This window comes from Schistocerca gregaria, chromosome 3, assembly GCF_023897955.1.
Source record: "Schistocerca gregaria isolate iqSchGreg1 chromosome 3, iqSchGreg1.2, whole genome shotgun sequence".
In the NCBI taxonomy this organism is placed as follows: Eukaryota; Metazoa; Arthropoda; class Insecta; order Orthoptera; family Acrididae; genus Schistocerca; species Schistocerca gregaria.
This window is the reverse complement of record NC_064922.1, coordinates 675,833,891-675,856,342: the sequence shown is the minus strand read 5'-3', so window position 1 is coordinate 675,856,342 and position 22,452 is coordinate 675,833,891. Positions and strand designations below refer to the sequence as shown.

At 44.0% G+C, this 22,452-nt stretch overlaps 1 protein-coding gene across 1 annotated transcript in view; it reads right to left on the bottom strand.

The window, feature by feature from the left end:
- The window catches only part of LOC126354983 (membrane-bound alkaline phosphatase-like), a 151,358-nt gene extending 131,883 nt beyond the window's left edge, over positions 1–19,475 (bottom strand). Inside the window, exon 1 of the mRNA XM_050005069.1 lies at positions 19,253–19,475. Within this exon, the coding sequence (XP_049861026.1) occupies positions 19,253–19,322 (70 nt within the window). The 5' untranslated portion in view covers positions 19,323–19,475. The remainder of the gene's footprint in view (positions 1–19,252) is intronic.
- Positions 19,476–22,452: the final 2,977 nt, after the last annotated feature.

Sequence of the window (22,452 nt, the reverse complement as noted above, 5' to 3'; positions counted from 1 at the left end):
GAAGTAATATTTTCTTTTATCACTTGCGCTCTACTGATACCGACGAGCGAAGTGAGTGGAGACGGTACTGAAGTTCCTCCTACACTGAAGCGCCAAAGAAACTAGTATAGGCATGCGTACTCAAATACAGAGATATGTAAACAGGCAAAATACGGCGCTACGTCCGGCAGCGCCTACATAAGGCAACAAATGTCTTGCGCAGTTGTAAAATCGGTTACTCCTGCTACAATGGCAGTTTATCAAGATTTAAGCGCGTTTCAATGTGGTGTTATAGATGGTGCACGAGCGATGGGACACGGCATCTTCGAGATAGTGATGAAGTGGGGATATTCCCATACTACCATTTCATGAGTGTGCCGTGAACATCAGGAATCCCGTAAAACATCAAATCTCCGACATCTCTGCGGCCGGAAACAGATCCTGTAAGAACGTGACCAACGACAACTGAAGAGAATCGTTCAACGTGACAGAATGCCATCCTTCCGCAAATTTCTGCAGATTTCAATTGTGGGTCAACAACACGTGTTAGCGTGCGTACCATTCGACGGAACAACATTGATATGGGCTTTCAGAGAAGAAGGCCCACTAGTGTACCCTTGGCCACTGCAAGACACAAAGCTTTACGCGTCGCCTGGGCCCGTCAACACGAACATTGGAATGTTTATGACTGGAAGCATGTTGCCTTTTAAGATGATTATCGTTTCAAACTGTATGGAGCTGATGGACTAGTACGGGTATGGAGATAACCTCATTAATCCATGGATCCTGAATGTCAGTAGGGGATTGTTCAAGCTGGTGGAGGCTCATTAATGGTGTGGGGCGTCTGGAGTTGGAATGATATGAGACCCCTGACGCGTCTGACATTTTGTCTGATGATCTGCGTCCTTTTATGTCCATTGTCCATTCCGACGGACTTGGTTAATTCCAGCAGGACAATGCGACACCCAACAGATCCAGAATTGCTACAGAGTGGCTCCAGCAACACACTTCCGCTGGCCACCAAACTCCAAAGACATGAATGTTAATGAGCATGTCTGGGATGCCTTACAACATGCTCTTCAGAAGAGGTCTCCATCTCCTCGTACTCTTACGGATTTGTGGACAGCCCTGCAGGATTCATGGTGTCAGTTCCCTCCGGCACTCCTTCAGACGTTAGTGGAGTCCACGTGCTCACGGAGGCCCCACAAGGTATTGGTCAGTTGTATCAGTTTCTTTGACTCTTCAGTGTATAGGTCGTCACGCGAACCACAAAATGACTGGTATCTAAATAAGTGACCTTAGGGTAGAAAAGCAACTGAAACAGCCCATGAGAAGAAAGGTAAATTAATGTGAAATGACACCAATGTCATTCTACATAGAATCCGCAAAAAAACCTGGTCTTCTTGTTGCAGCAGTGTATTGTAGGTCTCTGGAGGAGTGAAGCTTTCCTAATTGTTAGAAAAACGCAAAGGCCATCCCTGTGTTCAAGAAGGAACAGACACATAGAACTATAAGGTCAATATCCCTGACGTTGGCCTGTTGTAGAATTTTGGAACATACATTATGCTCGCGGATTACTTCATTTCTGGAGTTCTACAACCTCCTCTGCTGAGGAATCAATATGTGTTCCGAAAGCAAGGATTGTTTGAAACCCATCTCGCTCTGTTCATCCATGAGACGCATAAAGCAGTAGGCACAGGCGCCCATATGGATGCCGTGTTCGCTGACATCCAGAAGATATTCGATACAGTTCCCACTGCCACCTAATGAACAAAATAGGAGCTTGTCGAATATATTATGGAGATTATGATTGGACTGAAGAGTTTCTAGCAAACAGAACACAGCACTTAATTCTGAACGACGAGAAGTCCTAACATATAAAAGTAGCTTCGGGCGTGTCCCAGGGGAGTGATACAGGACATAAACGTCTCAAAATATGAGTAAATGACATACAAGATAACGTTCGAACTTCCATGAGGCTTTTCACGGGTGATGATTTTGCATACAGAGAAAACGCAGCCCTAGAAAATGCAGTAGGACCAGCAGGGGATGACGAGAGGTGCATGGAGTGCAAACTGACCCTCAATTTAGTCATGAGTAATTTATTGCGTATACTTAGACGGAAAGACACCTTACTGTATGATTACACGATTACGGAACAAACACTGCAAGCAGTTACTGCTATAAAATCTATCAGAGCTCATATTCGATAGTCAGATGCTAGCTGTGAAATGAGCAGCACACACACACTGGGATAATCTTTACTAGTGAAGAAGAAATCAAAAGAACTAAACTGTGGATTGAGAATTTCGTAAAAATAGTGGCGCAAACCTGAACGTAACGAAATCGGCGATCTCAGCCATGAGACCGTCCATGTCGCAATACCAAACACGTGTCTTCCATATGCCCTGGAGTGCAGACACCTTGGCCTGTTTATCACACTCCAACCACTTGAAAAGGCGACGGCTGGTCGGACAAAGTGCAATTGATATAGGGTACATCTCCCTGAACAGCTGATCCGGTAGTTGGGCCGATTTCAGAAGTGTTTCTTTATTAATGACTTCATGTAGACAAGAATCCAACTCACTGCAGCTGCCCATCATTTATATCATTAGTTGCCACATCGTTACATACTTCGATTTTTAGCGCTCTTAAGGCCCTCTTCAAAAGTACCGCCACTCCATTAATGTACGACAGACGACTGTTGTAGCACCCAAATCAGCATTGAAACATTATATAGCTACGCCGCCAATGACAACTCTGAGTGAAAAATCTAGAGATATTAACTAAGGGATTATATCAACGCTTCTGAGCCTCGTTTTGTCATTCCATCATCTGTAACCCCAGGTATGGATTTGATTAAGACACATTGTGCAGAGTGGACGCGAACAGTACCACAAAATTTCGAAGATGGTTCAGGGTTATTTTATATTTTGATATAAGTTACCCCTGACCTCGGGACGACCAATCATTCACAATCGGACCATTTTTTTGTTTTTGCCTATTAGTCTTTAGACTGATTTGATGCGTCCCGTCACGAATTCGTCTCCTGTGCAAATCTTTTCAACTCAAACGAGTTTCTACGTCTCATCAAATTACTGAATAATTCTTGTGATACTGGAATTCAATATCAGGAAATGTTTCTGTATTTTTTTCTCTGTCATGGGGCACATATGACATTGCAACAGCGGGGCTATTGGCTTTTTATCATATCAGATTAGTGACATGTTTAGAGGGAAGCCCAATGAACTGCGGCAAGACTTCTTGGTTAAGAAAAGGGCAATCACGATAGAGAGTACAAATGCTCTGTTGAGACGAGAGCTTGATGAGCTTGGTTGTTGACCATATGCTCACTGCTCCTAATAGTTCGGTTTCGTCTTGCAGATTGAGGCTTTTGCAATGCGCAACATTGTGGGGAAGGAAAGAGGGGTTGGGGGTCAACATCGTGATCCAAAGGACGACGAGAACGTTCCACTTTTCCAAAATGGTTCGAATGGCTCTGAACACTATGGGACTTAATATCTGAGGTCATCAGTACCCTAGAACTTAGAACTACTTAAACCTAACTAACCTACGGACATCACACACATCCATGTCCGAGGCAGGATTCAAACCTGCGACCGTAGCGGTCACGTGGTTCCAGACTGAAGCGCCTAGAACCACTCGGCCACACCGGCCGCTTCCCACGTTTCGCCCGAAAGGTCCAATACTGAGGCCGACCGGGTGTTAGTGCCCACATGAAGGTCGAACCCTCACCTGTGGTCGGGAGGGAGGTCATTTCAAGGTGTGGCCCATGGCGAAACACTTTCCGAAAGATCGAACAGGTTTTGAGGCACTAACTGTGTCTGACAAAGACCCTTAGCCTGATGAGGTCACTTACCCTATTTCAGAGGGATGCTTTCAGCTTGTGCAGTCACAGTGGCTGCGATTGCAGTTGGGAGCCTCAATGTTAGGAGCGTAATGGGGCCCACAAGAGGTGACGAAGTGAATGTTCTAGAATTCGATTCAAAAACAGTTGCCAATGCTAGCAACTTAGAAGTAGATATCCTCGGTGTAGCGAAGCGGCTTCAATCACTTAAAAGCCAGTCCTGAGGTACAGATTTTAAACCAGTTAAATCCCTTTCAGATTATGCCGATACAACAGCATCTACACTCGCTCTCTTGAAAAAAGATCCATACCTAAATAGAGGAAAGTTGCGCAAGTCACACCATTAATGTAGAGAGGAAATAGGAGTAATCCGCTGAATTACAGGCCACGTCATTAACTTCGATTTTCAGTAGGATTTTGGAACACATTCTGTGTTAGAATGTTACGAATTACCAAGAACGAAACTATCTATTGGCAAATAGTCAGCACAGATTCGGAAAAGATCGTGCATTTGGAACAACCAGCTGTTTATTCATAATAAATTAAGAATGCTATCGACAAATTGCTTCCATATTTCTTGATTTCCAGAAGACTTCAGACACTGTTGCTCTCAAGTGTCTTCTAATCAGCCGGTACATATGGATTATCGTCTCACTCGGACGACTGGATCCTTGATTTCCTATCAGAAAGATGACAATTCGTAGTAAGTAAAACAAAAGGGCTATCCGCATTCCCTAAAGGAAGTTGTATTGACCCTGTGCTGTTGCGAATCTGCACTATACAAAACAGTTAAAGGATCAGCTCCTTGAGACCACGCAGCTATTTCTCATTGTGACGCAGATGTTTAAAATTTCGCCCAAGGTGCCGAAAAATTTCCCCTGTTATAAAACAAACGCGTGGTGCCTTGCGAAGTCAACGTCGATCTCGGCGATATTTCAAATAGCAAGGTGTAGACACATTCCAAAACAAGTCCAGAGCTCAAAACTTTACGTGACCTGTAAGATGGGTTTAACGATAACGCTCTGGCGCCAAATTTTAATACCATCATGGTCGTGTCACCCAGTGGATACGTCATCACACCCCACATACCCCCATTTGCAGCTTCTTTCGATGCCTCTGCGGTAGAGGTCAGAACCGCGAAGTCCAGCACTGAACTAAGGCAGTTTTGTTATGGGTGGCCGAGGATACCTCTTGAGGCGCACTACCGCTCAGAATGGGAACGAAAAGCCTTTAGGGGATTGCATAAGGGCCGTCAGTATAACCAGCCCTTCTCTTAGTGCTTTGACTGTCAGATATTTAGCGTCTCGAAAACAACAGTTCGCAGTGCACTGTGTAGCAAAACGACGTTCGTGGGAATCTTTGACACTGCCGCCAACCCGCAGGTGATTCAAACCTTCTCTAAGTACATCGTAGGACTGCCACAACACTGAACTTGATAAGGCTGCCACAGCATTGACCCTTATCTGAGCCCTACAGAGCCTAGTGCGGTCATTGTTTTTGCTCTGGTGTACAAGCGGAACCATTAAGGACCGTCCATAAAGATTCGACGAAATTTGTACGTGATCCGAACAGTAAAACGGTTTTGTGTATTTTGAGTCCTCCTGTCTCCCACAAACCTGTGGTGTGATCAATGGAAGGTTTAAAATTGATAAGTGCTTGAATCAAACGACAAAGAGTCACTCTGAAATACCACCACCCCCACCACCAGTTTGACAACGCTCTCTATGCTATCCGTGCAAGTCCTTTGAGCTGTTCCACCCCGCTGTTGCTGTAGTGCCTGAGGGGACTCTGCCGTTTCGACAGCAGTTAGTTTCCACCTATCCGCAGATCAGGCGCTAGAGCAGATGCAGAGCCTCACTCAACTGAATCTGTGTCGATGTGACTGTAGATACACATTTTTAAAGTGCTGAGCAAAGTTACACGGGTGGCACCGAATGCATTTCAGAATCAATTGAATCCTTAGGACCATTTGCCGTTTTATTCTCACACTTATCAACGTTGCACCTTTACACTATCATGTTACAGAAGGGCGCGAGACGGAGGGCTAAAAAATCACAAACACCCTTTGCAGCTTCGGATAGTATTTAAATTTCGTCAAATGGGTTTGGATGATTTCTAATGGTTACACTCTAATTACCAGAGCAAAAATTCCGATCGTGATATACTGCAAAGCAGCATATGACGCTCAATGCGATGCCAGGCCCCACAACGTCATTGGACAAGTGCGGCATCGTCGACGAGGTGTCAGCAGTGTCAGAGGTTGTCACAAACGTTGTGGTGTTGATACCGCTCTGCGAACTGTCGTTTCGCTCGCAAAATGTGTGGGAATCAGCGCTCCAAGAAAAGAGGTGATGTCATTAATACCATTTATGCCACTCCCTGAGATTTTTTCGTATAGTTTTTGAGCGGAAATGTGTCTGAAATGTTTTCCTCCGCAACCCATAGGAAAACCGCGTGATTTCAATGCTGGGCGGTTCTGGCCACCATCGTAGATGCATCAAAAGAAGGAGTGAAATTGGGTGAGGAGTGGTTTGAATGACCATCCCATCGCATGTCACGCCCATGGTAGCGTTGGACAGACTTGTGGTGAAATTTGATGCCAATGCGACATCATTAATCGACTTCACACCTTACATGAACTTATTAGCTCAGGTCTTTTTTCGCATGTGTGGACATCTTGCTCTATGAAGTGTCGCCGAGACCAGCGGCGCCATGATTTTGCACCATTACATAGGAGAGCTGTATGCACCTTTGAGCAAGATTTTAATCTTTTGCAACTAAGAGGGAGACAATTACGAGGTTTCAAAACAATTATCTTTTGATTGTGTTGCTCAGTGAGTATAAATGATGAAGCACACACTCTGAGGAGCCCGCGTAGATTATTTTCAGATGGTAGTGTCATATTACGTCGAGTAAAGCTATCAGAACATGAAAAAAATTGCAAAATGATTTAGGCGAGATAACAGAAGGTCGCGCAAAGTGTAGACTTTAAGAAATAAGATGCAGAATGTCAATAACGTTTGTTTTATTTACAAAGCTTTAAGAGTTTTCGCATAAGAAATCGGAGCCATTACTATTCTGCAAGTCCTCATGAAAAAATAAGAGAAATCAGAGCTCGCGCGAAAGGATTTAAGTGTTCCGTTTCCCTACGCTCTGTCCGAGAGTGGAACGGTATAGAAATAACTTGGATTTGGTTCGATGAACCAAATTCATTGTAAATTGCCGAGAAGTCACGTATACGTACTTGCGGAAGACAGCTGACTCAAGGATAAAGCGCAAGTAAACTACTGGCCATTAAAATTGCCACACCACAAAGATGGTGCTACAGACGCAAAATTTAACCGACAGGAAGAAGATGCTGTGATATGCAAATGATTACCTTTTCAGAGCATTCACACGAGATTGAGGCCGGTGGTGACACCTACAACGTGCTGACATGAGGAAAGTTTCCAACCAATTTCTCATACACAAACAGCAGATGACCGGCGTTGCCTGGTGAAACGTTGTTGAGATTCCTCGTGTTAGGAGGAAAAATGCGTACCATCACGTTTCCGACTTTGATAAATCTCGGAATTTAGCCTATCGCGATTGCGATTTATCGTACCGCGACATTGCTGTTCGCGTTGCTCGAGGTCCAACGACTGCTAGGAGAATACGGAATCGGTGGGTTCAGAAGGGTAATACGGAACGCCGTGCTGGATCCCAACGGCTTTGTATCACTAGCAGTCGAGATGACTGGCATCTTATCCGCATGGCTGTAACGGATCGTGCAGCCACGTCTCGATGCCTGAGTCAACAGGTGGGGACGTTTATAAGACAACAACCATCTGCACGAACAGTTCGACAACGTTTGCAGCAGCACGGACTGTCAGCTCGGAGACCATGCCTGCGGTTACCCTTGATGCTGCATCACAAGAAGAAACGCCTGCGATGGCGTACTCAACGACGAACCTGGGTGCAAGAATGGCCAAACGTCAATTTTTCAGATGAATCCAGGTTCTGTTTACAGCATCATGATGGTCGCATTAGCGTTGGGCGACATCGCGGTGAACGCACATTGGAAGCATTTACTCGTCATCGCCATACTGGCATATCTCCCGGCGTGATAGTATGAGTTGCCACTGGTTACACGTCTCGATCACCTCTTTTTCGAACTGACGGCACTTTGAACGGTGGACGTTACATTTCAGATTTACTGCGACCCGTGGCTCTACCCTTCATTCGATCCCTGTGAAACCTTACATTTCAGCACGATAATGCAGGGCCGCATGCTGCAGGTCCTGTACGTGCCTTTCTGGATGCAGAAAATGTTCGACTGCTGCTCTGGCCAGCACATTCTCCACCTCTCTCACCAACTGAAAACGTCTGGTCAATGGTGGACGAGCAACTGGCTCGTGGCAATACGCCAGTCACTACTCTTGATGAACTGTGGTATTGTGTTGAAGCTGCATGGGCAGCTGTACCTGTACAAGCCATTCAAGCTCTGTTTGACTTAATGTCCAGGTGTATCAAGGCCGTTATTGAGTTCAGAGGTGGTTTTTCTGGGTACTGATTTATCAGGATCTATGCACCAAAATTGCGTGAAAATACACTCCTGGAAATGGAAAAAAGAACACTTTGACACCGGTGTGTCAGACCCACTATACTCGCTCCGGACACTGCGAGAGGGCTGTATAAGCAATGATCACACGCACGGCACAGCGGACACACCAGGAACCACGGTGTTGGCCGTCGAATGGCACTATCTGCGCAGCATTTATGCACCGCCGCCGTCAGTGTCAGCCAGTTTGCCGTGGCATACGGAGCTCCATCGCAGTCTTTAACACTGGTAGCATGCCGCGACAGCGTGGACGTGAACCGTATGTGCAGTTGACGGAATGTCAGCGAGGGCGTATAGTGGGCATGCGGGAGGCCGGGTTGACGTACCGCCGAATTGCTCAATACGTGGGGCGTGAGGTCTCCACAGTACATCGATGTTGTCGCCAGTGGTCGGCGGAAGGTGCACGTGACCGTCGACCTGGGACCGGACCGCAGCGACGCACGGATGCACGCCAAGACCATAGGATCCTACACAGTGCCGTAGGGGACCGCACCGCCACTTCCCAGCAAATTAGGGACACTGTTGCTCCTGGGGTATCGGCGAGGACCATTCGCAACCGTCTCCATGAAGCTGGGCTACGGTCCCGCACACCGTTAGGCCCTCTTCCGCTCACGTCCCAACATCGTGCAGCCCGCCTCCAGTGGTGTGGCGACAGGCGTGAATGGAGGGACGAATGGAGACGTCTCGTCTTCAGCGATGAGAGTCGCTTCTGCCTTGGTGCCAATGATTGTCGTATGCGTGTTTGGCGCCGTGCAGGTGAGTGCCGCAATCAGGACTGCATACGACCGAGGCACACAGGGCCAACACCCGGCATCATGGTGTGGGGAGCGATCTCCTACACTGGCCGTACACCTCTGGTGATCGTCGAGGGGACACTGAATAGTGCACGGTACATCCAAACCGTCATCGAGCCCATCGTTCTACCATTCCTAGACCGGCAAGGGAACCTTCTGTTCCAACAGGACAATGCACGTCCGCCTGTATCCCGTGCCACCCAAGTGCTCTAGAAGGTGTAAGTCAACTACCCTGGCCAGAAAGATCTCCGGATCTGTCCCCCATTGAGCATGTTTGGGACTGGATGAAGCGTCGTCTCACGCGGTCTGCACGTCTAGCACGAACGCTCGTCCAACTGAGGCGCCAGGTGGAAATGGCATGGCAAGCCATTCCACAGGACTACATCCAGCATCTCTATGATCGTCTCCATGGGAGAATAGTAGCCTGCATTGCTGCGAAATGTGGATATACACTGTACTAGTGGCGACATTGAGCATGCTCTGTTGCCTGTGTCTATGTGCCTGTGGTTCTGTCAGTGTGATCATGTGATGTATCTGACCCCAGGAATGTGTCAATAAAATTTCCCTCTTCTGGGACAATGAATTCACGGTGTTCTTATTTCAATTTCCAGGAGTGTATATTTGTCCAATGAATACCCGTTTATCATCTGCATTTCTTCGTGGTGTAGCTATTTAATGGCCAGTAGTGTATCACTAAATACATTATATTTGCAAACTCCTGGCGTCGATATTACCACACCCAAAATTCAACACCATAAAGAGGCATCCAAACAGCGTGAAATTTGCTGCATGCATTTGCGGCGACGAGAGACTGACATGAGTAGCATCTCAGAGCAGGCGCTCATCTCAGGCACCAGTAACGCTATATGAAGTTGAAACAGACGTTCGTACGGATCTAATGGAATTCTTCTGTCGTGCGGTTGTTTTGCATGCTGCTTTAGGAAGCCTGTTACATGGCAGCCAGCGGCTTATGAGCACGTTTTATAGTTCGGCTGAGGAAGAATAGTTGGTCTACAGGAATTATACCTCCGAGAGATTGATCGTCATGTTGGACAGAGGCCGACCGGAGTGTCGGAGCGGTTCTCGGCGCTTCAGTCTGGAACCGCGCGACTGCTACGATCGCAGGCTCGAATCCTGCCTCGGGCATGGATTTGTATGTAGTTAAGTTTAAGTAGCTCTGAGTTCTAGGGGCCTCATGACCTCAGATATTAAGTGCCATAGTACTCAGAGCCATTTGAACCATTTTGTTAGACAGAACCAGGCAACTGCGATGCTTATCCGCAATCGACAGACGGACTCCACCCACCTCGTTGCACCACCACACTTGATGACAGGCATATTGTGCGAGTGACAGTGATGGATCGCTCTGCCACATAACGAATCATATCACAACAAATTCGCTCTGTTTCGCAACAAGCAATATCCGCGCCTAACATTCGACGTCGTTTGCTGCAGAGTGTACTGCCCGCAAGGCATCCAATGGTGCGTTTTACACAGGGGTTTGTGCCGGCAATGGTGCGTTGAACGACGGACATGGGATAACCTATGGAACGACATTGTTTTTATTGACGTATCCCGATTCTGCCTGCACCATCGCGGTGGTCGGGTTAGAGTATGGAGTCACCGTGGGCAGAGACTGCTTGACTGTTACTTGATCCATCACCATACTGGTTCTGCACGCAGTATTGTGATTCGGGGTAGTTTTGGATTCCTCTCCCGCACCCCTCTAGTAGGAATTGCTGCTACACTGACCAGCCAGCGGTGCATCTATGAAGCGTTTTAGCCTGTTGTCCTCCCATACCTTCGGAGCTTGCCGGTGACCACTGCGGAACAGGATAATCCATGATCACACATGGCACGCAATATTCAAGCCTTCTTCGTCGCCCATCGGATTGTATTGTTGCTGCCTTGGCATTCCTCTTCTGATTGGAAGCGCCTGGTCCATGACTGCGGAACGACTGGCCCGAGATGCACCACCGGCTGCTACACAAAATCAACTTTGGAAATATGTGGAAGCAGCGTGGAGTCCTGTATCCCAACAACACATCCATAGCGTCTTTGATTCAATGCCGAGGTAGGTATCAGTAGTTACAGCCAGCAATGGCGGCTACACTCAATACTGATGTCATCATCTTCGTCATTTCACATGGGACTATACATTCAATCATGTGATCTTTGTACGACGTCTCATCTATCAAATCAATTTGGCTGTGATGTTTCCGGTCCTACTTGGTGCTTAATTTAGGATGGCCTGAAAAATATTCGGTTCACTGCCTAAATGCGTTTTATGTGCTTTGAAGGGTCCAAATCTTTGTTTGTTGAATAGTTTAAATATCGACAGGCTATTTATTCTATTTGTTTCCATGAACTCTCAAGATATGCAGAAAGATGTAACACTGAACTTGGTAACTTCAAGGCTCCAGTCTTGAGGCACGAGGTAATGAAAACGGTAAAATGATGATAGCAGCTGCACAGAGCCGTGTGCAGTTGCGGGAAAGTTTTTCTAAACTCTAAGCATGTCATTCGTATGTATCTAATAGAATGTCATGTTTATTCTGACGTGTGCATCCAGTAGCACTGTTCTTGTGAACTGCGGGGAGTGCACTGTTACCTTTAAAGAAACTAATACTATATAAGTGCTACACTAGTACTATACGGTTTAGAACTGCTGAGTCTAAAGCTTTGCGTGTTAATAAAATGGGTAAGTACTTCCACCCTTAGAACAGTATTACCAGTGGAAAATTACAGCTGCTGTTCATGTGACATTTTCGCAAGACAATAACTATTAATGCAACATTGTAGATTTTCTAAAAACTTCTCATCATGTCCTAGACCTGAATGTCAATTTTAGAATTACCAACCTTTACATTCTGCTTACGTCTTGGCAGCAGCAATCGACGTAACGTCTCTAGGTAAGTTATTCGTCGTATTTCTTGATTTTGAACTCTACTCTTTCTATACTTCGGCTAATTTCTGCAGTGCTTCAGGTCTTAGGTTTTCGTTTCTCACACCAAATATCATATTTATAGCAGTATCATTGATTGTGAGGATTCAGTCTGAAAATGAACTGCTTGTAATCGGATACGCAAAGGTTGTTGCAGAATTTTGTCTTTTTCTTTCAAGTTCATCAGTGGTTTTGTCTATCAAGGCAATAGTAGTAAATATTTACGCAAAGTAGTACACAGGGCGTTTCGTGGAACTCGTTATATAGTGAGAATGACAACAATTTATGTTATCGCCGCAACTGAAGTATGAAGTAAGCGGGAACAGATATGTATGTTTTAGGAAGGATTTTCTGGAAATATCTGGAACATTAATACTTCTGAGAAGTTTCATTCCTTTGTGTAAATGAAGCTTTCACTTTCAACAACACCGTTTTGCGACTGTAATACAAGAGGAGACCACTGTCTGATATACGTAGTAAGGTACACAAATCGTCATAGTTCAGTATAGAGTGTCAAAATTTGTGTTGTACCAGTTAGTGGATACATAGTGTTAAAAAGCACACTTATAGACATAAAACTTCCACCTGTACATGTGTTTATGGGATTCCAGCAGCTGCTCTCATAAAACTATAACAACTACTTTATAAATGTCATAACAAGACAGGTTGCTGTGGCGCAAGTAAAAGTAAATCCCCGAGATTAACACGAAGTCGTTGTATATGATTATTTTGTCTAGTTAAGCTAGCGAACGTAGTTTTAACTGAACAATACCTGAACGACTGCTGCAATCATCAAAATATGCAAACAAAAATAATTGTTAATCCGGCAGAGTCGTGCGGGGTAGCTGTGCGGTCTTGGGCGCCTTGCCGCGGTTGGCCCGACTCTCCCTGTCGGAGGTTCGAGTCCTCCCTGGGTCATGGGTATGTGTGTGGTCATTAGTGTAAGTTAGTTCGATCGAATAGTGTGTAAGCCTAGGGACCGATGGCCTTAGCAGTTTGATCCCATAGGAACTTACCACAAATGTCCAGTTTCCAATCCGGCAGGGAACAGGGAAATGTAAGCAGCGACTCATTTTTAAAGCAATTCTTCGACCTTTATTAAATTATATGTTCCTTATATCATTCCGTATGAGGACGCGTTCAAATTACTGGTATCTTCAGCACTGCTAAAGTTGAATCATCAAGTGTACATAAGTGCAAAGCAATTGGCTCTAAGCACTATGGGACGTAACATCTGAGGTCATCAGTTCCCTAGACTTAGATCTACTTAAGCTTAACTAACCTAAGGACATCACACACATCCATGTCCGAGGCAGGATTTTAACCTGGGACCACAGCAGCGGCATGGTTCCAAACTTAAGCGCCTAGAACCGCTCGGCCACCGTAGCCGGCTGTACATAAGTACTGAGCGATTATAAAATGGAATTACAGCAGTTACCTATAACGCCATAGTGCTGGTATACGATGAACAAAAATTAATCCCGCTTCTAATTTGATACCCATAGTGGTCTCAGTCAACAGTCGGTCTTGACACAATCTGGGGCTTTAGAACTCAAAGCTTGGAGCTTTTCACTTTCTTTCCCATTATTCCATAGTAGCACCATCTTACATCTCTCTATAATATAATTGCTTAGCCCCTACTGTAAATATGATTCGCCGATTCAGTTTCCGAGAAGTTATAAAAAAAATTTTGATATATAGAAAGACCACTGTGTTCTTATATTTCTCTCATATTCCAAAGCATATGACTGTTGGATACGTATGAACATGGACTAACCCGCCAAGGCTCTTAGCTGACAAAAATGGGGTTCTTCTGCAAGATAAGCAACTTAATTAATAGCTAGCGCATTAAGCACCTTCGATCTCTTTTTGCACTAACCTGATAGTGCCAAGGTAGTAGGGAAAACGTATAAACCTATTTCCAGTTCATCTGCAAGCCCTTCTTCAAAAAATCAGCGGTCACCTATATCATAGGCTGAAACCCGAAACAGATGAACAACAAAAACTATTTGTATACAATACCTCAAAATTAATTATAGGTTCCGAAATCCATAGTATAAAACTGAAAAAAAGTGACAGGACAGATTTTAATAATTTCCTTGCTTATAGAATGTTATAGTCGGAGAAACACATTGCCAAAACATTCCTACGTCTAAAATGCGAAATTCGTAGCGAGACATTTTCACCGTTACCGTTCCATTTTACGTTATACTAGTTGTTCTGCTACAACCTCTCTCACTTATTGAACAAAATCAAATAAAAATGAATGAGAAATAAATTTTAAAATATTTCGTCACAAACAAACACATTTCAATAAATGCCAATTCATTTACATGTGCAACCCGGCCCAGTGCCTTTCCGATAGTATGTATGTAAGATTACTTAAACAATGGACGCTGTACCTTCAGACTAGCTTACAGATAATCATCTAATTAATTATAAGGTACTGATCAGGTGATCAGATAAAATACCGCACAGAGACGTTTCTCACGAGATAATGAATGGCCTTGGAACCTATGTCTGTAGATTTCCCAATCTGCGAAAGTATTGGAGATTATTCGTGACCCAAGAAGTTGCAAATAATACGGCTCCAGTACTGGAACAGGTGTTGTTTATACATTGACTCACCGATTCCTCAATTCATTTGGTTTCTGTAAGTTCACATCACCACATATCAGTGTTTCTTATTCATTAAAGCAGCTGCAGCATTTCTAATTTAGATATGGTTGTCGGCCTAAGTCAGGTAGAAACATGAGAGGTGTGTTCTGCATAGTAAAGTTTGCGCATTGAATTCAGATGAGCTTTGGGTTATGTAAGGACAAACATGAAACCTACAGCTCCGATCTAGCTCCCTTCGTGTGTCTATAGCGTAAGATGAACTCATTTGTTGTAGTTCAGTGTAGATATGAGACTGTAAATTCTTGGCAACGGGAATTATTCAGAAGGAGAAATTGTTCATGTTATACTTTATAATTTTGTCCGGGGGCTTTGATTGTCAGGTCTTATTATAAGCAACAATTGAGTAGCTCTGTTTCGTGGTTTGACCAACAGAGGGTATGTTAGACTTGAATTTATGGTGATATTTTAGTTTTCGACAGGTAATAGCTTAATGAGGTATCTATAAAGATAAGAATTATTTTAGTTGAGATACTATACTTAGATGAATGGTGAGCGAGGCTGACTGCCATGTGAATAACCCGGATTGATTCCTGGCACTGCCAGCGATTATTCCTTGGTAGGAAGATTGCTGCAGGGTGCAATCAGCCCGGAGATGCCAACTGAGGAGCTACTCGACAGATTAGTGTCGGTTCTAAGGTCAAAACAACCGACGACGACCGAAAGGGCTGTATGCTGACCACTTGCCCCTTCATATCGCACCTCATGACACCATTTGCAGAGGGTGACATGGCGGTTACTCGGAGCCGATTAGCCCACCTTGGGCCAGAATGCGGAACCTTACCTCACCTTTACTACACGAAAAAACTGCAGTAAAGTATTTGCATATGCGTAACTTGTCCCTAGATCACACAATCTATCAGGTTCGTGCATAAGTTCGCATCGTTTTTGTTTTTGCATGTCGGTATTCTGGCTGCAATGTGTTTATTTATAGATTGTTTTTATTTGTAGTTGACTATTGCTATTTGAGTCTACATACCGTCATCTTGTCACATTAAAAGTTTTGAGTGGAGTAAATGGAGTGCCATGTAGAGAAATCGGAACATTTTCGAGAGATGATTTTGTTTGAGTTCAGTAGAGGGTGACAATAACACTTGCACGTTTATGGGAAACATCCCATTGAACAGAGCACGGGGAGAAATATGTTTTCTCGATTTAAAGAGGATCATCTTGACATTACAGACTGCACTTTCAGAAAGTCTTTTGGGGCTTTGATAAAGATCATTTAAAAGCAATAATCCACAACGACCCATTTCATCGTACTCGAGAACTGGCAAATGTGATGATCTGTGAACGTTCCAACGATGTGCGACATTTGGGAGATGGTTAAGGTTCAAAAATCTGCTGTATGAGTACCACAAGCTCTAAGCCAAAATCACAAAAGTCGGCGTGTGGTGGAAAGTTCGTCTCTGCTTGTTGACCACCAATTGGCTGTTGAACAGCACCAACCATTCTATCCTGTATCTTTACTGTTGATGAGAAACTGTGTCTTTATGCTAATATCAGGAAAAGAAAGAAGTGGTTGAATCCAAAGAAAACAGTAACTTCCCATACAGAGACCTGCGCGCAACCGGCCGCAATAGACAATGTTATGCATCAGGTGGAACTGCGGTGGTGTGGTCTACTTGCAATTGCTTCTCCGAGGTGTAACTACCACTGCTAACGCTTATTGTCAGCAACTGAGACGTTTTGATGACGCAGTTCAATATCAACGACAAGGAAGAATGCGTGAAGCAATGCTACTCCACGACAAGGCCCGTCAGCATTCTGCTAGACTGACGAAAAACTCTACACAGGAGTTGGTTTGGAAGCCATTCCGCCCTCGCATTATTCGTCTAATCTTGTGCCCTCAGATTTCCACCTTTTCCGCTCTTATCGAACAACAGTCAAGGAACTTCCTTTTCTGATGAAAATGCGCTCCGAATATGGTTAGACGAGTTCCTCGCCTCGAAACTTCCGGTTTTCTACAGTCGGGGAGTTTAAAAGTTACGCCAGCGATGGCAGACTGTTCTGTACAGTGCAGAAAAAGATATTACTGACGACTAAGGTTTCTGTTATGTATCTGCTATGTTTATTAGAATCATGGAAAAACGATTCGAAATTATGCACTATCCCAATATGATAAGACATACATAGTCAATTTGTTATTGTCTGTTACCGAAAATGTTGCTGGTTAGTGCCAAGTGACAGATACGAGAGGGAACTGTATTTGTTCATTAAACGGTTATTTCGCATCTATCAGATTCGCAGTCCAGAACTTTTTCTTGTAGTTACATCAGTCGTAGCTACACTGGTGTCCAGTTCACGATATTTTGACGCAGACTCAACCACATCTCGGTACTATAGTATTCTGCAGAGAAAAAGGCATTCCGGTCAACAGGCAACCATGGCAATGACAACGTTGGGGAATGTACTAAGCGAGGCAGTGTTTGTTAAGTAACCCCACACCCACAATCGCTGTCTACACAGTCACAAAATGTCAGTATAGCACAGACTAGATGCCTGGCAGACTTTCTACGGTGGAGAGCCAAAGAAAAACAGGAATCAGGACACTCTTAAAATGATGTGGACCGATGGCTTCATGTGAATCGTTGTGTTGTTCCTCGGACGAGTGACAGTTTATAGAGATCGAAACTGTAACCTGAAGACCAGGCTTAGTACTGGACGGCAACTAGCATGTGAGCTCGTGGCATCCACTGGATGTCTTGTATAGAGGCAAACGGCGTGCAGAAGTCTTCGGCAGATTAGCTTTAATTGTCGGAGACCTGCTGTATGTCTACCTCAGGCGTGTCTTCACGGAAGGGACCGTCTAGAGCGGAGTCTTCAATATGCCACCTAAACAGTCGAACATTGTACCACTGTTGTTTAACAGATGAGTCCCGATTTAGTCTGGAGAGTGATTCCCGATACATTCGCATCTGGAAGGAAAGTGGAACACGATTCGGAACCGAAACATTGTGAAAAGAGACCGATATCGAGGGGGATCCCTAATGGTGTTGGCAGGGACTAAGTTCAAGCCGCTGACAACCGTTCGTGAAATAGTACGGGTGAATCGGTAAGGTTTAACTGCTGTCAAGTACCGTCATAAGATCTTGGGACCTCATTTGCGGTTATTTCGAGGTGCTGTGGGCCCAGACTACGTATTTATGGTCGATGATTGTCGACCTCATAGAGCACGGGTGGTAGATGTATCCCTTGGAAACGGAAAATACTGCACAGATCTGCTCGGTCTCCCGAATTGAATCCCGTAGTGGATGCCTGGAATGCCGTAGGCTTCCATCACGTCAGCATCCAGCAAATGCTTTCCGAGACTGCGAGCAGCTCTGTAGGAATAATTGGCGAGATTAGTTACATCAGTCACAGCATGTCACGTCGTTGTCAGCCCTGTATAGCTGACAGAGGTGGTCACACACCATAGTGAGCATATTAACCAGTTGTCGGAATGTATGTGCAAATCAGTTAAGCTGGAAACAACGAAGAACTTTTTGTCTACCGTTACTAACGTTGCAGTTGTTAACGATTGGAAGTCTTTACATTGTTTCTACTTTATTATCATCTGTTCATCATGCTTGTGGCAAAATAAACTCAACCTTAAAAAATTTCCGTTTGTTGCTTTATTTTTGGACACCGTCGTGCATCACACCCAAAATAAGTTTGCGAATTACAACCTCACGTCGTCCATGTTGGACTACTGTAAGGAAATGCGACTATTTGTGATAAAAGAAATTCAAATACAATAGTTATCAGAGTCAGTCATTCTTTTTATTTCATCCCACGATGCGTTTAGAGGTTTCAAACTCTTGTTTTCGGGTGAAACAATGATGTAGTGTTACGTATTTATTACCTGTACGAATCCAGTTGTTTGCTGTAGTTTCATTCTGAATCTGTTCCAGTGCTCAGAAACCTGCGGTTCATTATAAATACACAGGAGCATAATGTTGTCGGTTCGTATTCTGTGAGAAAAATTAACTTACAAATTTGTATCTAAGACGAATCGCAGGGTGTGAGCAGTGGAACAGATTCAAAATGAAACCGCAAATAAAACAACGGGCAACATTCTGCAAGCAAATTTGGAACACAGTATCACTGATGCACCTGAAGGTGAGAATGTAAACTCTCGAAACAAATCGTGGGATGAAATAAAAGGAGTGACTGGCGCAGACAATTGCTTTGCTTCAACTTTAATGCAAATCGCGCTGCTAGGGAAGCAGTGTTATGCGAAGAGTCATAAACAGTATCACGTCCTCCACGGAAGCGCAATCACACTCAAGTTGCACCATTGCTTCCATCTACGCAAGCCTACTTTTTCGGTACCATTTACCATAAGACTTGGTTCCTCAGTCCTACGATCTTAGAGCTGCTGCTATGTAGATAGACTGGACGTTACGTACCGATAGCTTGGACGGTGATTAGCGGAGCCGTCAGCAGCGAGACAGCCAGACAGACGAGAGCCCTCCTCATGTTTGAGCCGGTCGATCGCACCTTCTCTGACACACAGCTTTTGCAGATGGATGCTCGCCTTCCTATATAACCTCCAAAAACCTCTTGTCCACACGCCTCCGCGGTCTTTAACGGTCATCACATGTGAAGATAAGAAACGATCATTATCTGCGACTGACAACTTTACAGCTTTGAAACCGTCTTGCTTTGTCTGCCTCAGTAAGCTTTCCCAGTGGTGCTTCAGAAGGTCGTTTTGTTGGTGCCAGATAACGAACGCGCTTTGAAAATTTTAAAGTGTTATTTACTAAGCTCATGTTTTCGAAGTAGGTTATAATACGCAAGAGGAAGCATCCAGCAATAGTCTGACGAGGTGAAAAGTAATGACGATCTATTTTTGCAGCATTCAAGTGAATTCTTCAGCAACTAAATCTAAATACTTTTCTACTGCAAAGTCCAGTGTAATTAAGACGGTTAGGCGTTCAAGAAGGGAGGAAAGTTATACTATCACGGTAACCGCCCATTAAACAACACACACAGCGCGTGTGTATTACATTTTTCCATTGTTTCCTTACATCTTAGTAGAATTCGCAAGTGTCAACAAACATACACGTCATTGTCACCGTATCATGCACATCTTCCAGTATGTGCTCACCACCTGAGCTATGTAGAACCATGACATTAAGAATCATAAATGTCGCCTTCGTTCGTGTTTCAACTCCCCTGTTCTCCTGCCAAGATCGTTCTATGCAGTGACAAACTACAGATGTTTGGTTTTCTAGCGGCTACGTCACCTATGGGAATTTGTCAAATGTATTCTCTTTATCATTTCGTGTAAATTGCTTTCTACAAGCACTACGGAATTCATTGTTGTACTTCTCCGCAGTTTTGGTGTTAAGCAATAGGCAAGGGCTCCCTCACGATAGGGAGGTGGGGGAGGGGGGTGCCCGGACCTGAGGGTAAGGAGTATTTCTAATATTTTTAAAGGCTAATGACAGCTTGCAAGTATGTAAGTAGGCTGTTTAGGTTTTTATGTTGGTAACGTCACCTAGCGCTCTGTATGAAAATCACTGGCTGTGCTGTGTGCCGTCTGTGGCTGGTTGGCATTGTTGGAATATTCGCCTGTGTGGTGTTGGGGAGTTGGATGTGAACAGCGCGTAGCGTTGCGCAGTTGGAGGTGAGCCGTCAGCAGTGGTCGATGTGGGGAGAGAGATGGCAGAATTTTGAGAGCGGACTATTTGGACCTGTGTCCATCAAAAAGAGTAAATTTGTAATATTGGATATCATGAACTGATATACATATATGATGACTTTGGAACATTTTTAAGGTAAATATATTGTATGTTTTCTATCAAAATCTTTCATTTGCTGACTATGCCTATCAGTAGTTTGTGCCTTCAATAGTTAGAATCTTTTATTTCGCTGGCAGTAGTGGAGCTCGCTGTATTGCAGTAGTTCGAGTAATAAAGATTTTTGTGAGGTAAGTGATTGATGAAAGGTATAGGTTATTGTTAGTCAGGGCCATTCATTTGTAGGGATTTTTGAAAGCTAGATTGCATTGCGTTAAATATATTTTGTGTCTGTTTAGTGTTGATCAGAATAGGTAATGAGCGAAATGTCTGAGTGCGTTAAGTTTTGCTCAGCTGTCTGAAAACCAAATAATGTAAGAGGTTTATCAGCACAGTAATTCATAAATTTTTCTGAGGGGCGTTTCAAGTAGCCATAAAAAACTGTCGTAAAATGAGCGTAATAGCGACTTTTAAACTTTTTCACCTAAAGAAGAACACCTAATTGCACCATATTTTTCCTTCCCCTGGAACAAGGGCGGAGCGATCCCTTCCCCACCTCCCCAATAATTGCTCTTGGATATGGGCGCCCTTGGGCAATAAGAACTGTATTAAGAGTATAGACCTTCAACTATGGCTGCTCTGAGATTGCATCAGTGTAGGTTTATTAATATGACAAGTTAAACTGGAACAAACCATACCACAAGTGGGGGTTCTGAAGAAGAAAAATGTATATAATAATTCCGATAGGTAGTACTGGATAGGATGAACATAAAACATGAGAAAGAGAGAGAATCTTGTTTAACAATAGAGATATGTGTTTATACTGCCAATAACTGGGACAAAATAAGCGACAATCGTAACATCAGTATATGGCAGCTCTTCTCGATCGTAGATAATATCACTGTAGCGACACTTGTTAGCTGACTTTGAGGTGAGCAGAGCATTTAATAGAGGGACCAGCACACCTGTATTTCTTCACTGCATGTAAAGAATATTCACTGATTCTTCGAGTATGAGTAACAGCCTTTAATGCCGTTTCCTGGTTCTTTCGTCGCTTGTCATCATGTATTTCGCTGCTGATTATTGCCTCATTGTCACTGTCATCACTATCATCTTTACCCGCACTGCAGTATTCTTACTTTCCCCTTTTGCCCCAATCACGAGCCTGCTGTGATAATTGTCTAGTAGAATGAGACTATAGTATTATAAAGAACAGTTGTATGACATGGCTTAAGTCTCACCTTGTATTTTGATTTATAGGTTTAGAGGAGAAGTGCCTAGTATTTGGTAATAAGCGTTTCTTTCGCAATGGTAATTTTGGCGTAATGGCGAAGAAAATGTGTTACCTGTTTGTAGATTTAATTTAGGAGAATAGGTTATGTAGTTTCCCTGCAACATGCTACACATGCTATGAAATCACCTCCCTCAATACGTGCTGCTAAATTCACAATCATTCAGCCACTTTTCAGATTTAATATGATGCTGTACACAACGAAATACTTTTTCTCTGTCAAGTTATTTTCTTTATTTATTTTATTAGCTTTACTTTTTAAATACAAAACTTTCAGGCTGCCGACTGTCAATGCACTGACGTTACTACTTCTTCTACATTAACATGGATACCCTGCTAATCATATTTAAGTGCCTGGCAAAGGGTTCATCGAACCAGCTTCGCAATTCCGTATTATTACAATCTCTTGTAGCGCGCGGGTGGAACGAACACCTATATCTTTCCGTACGAGCTCTGATTTTCCTTATTTTATCGTGGTCACCGTTTCCCCTTATGTACGTCGGTGTCAACAAAATATTTTCGCATTCGGAGGAGAAAGTTCGTGATTAGAATTTCTTGAGAATATTCGGTCGCA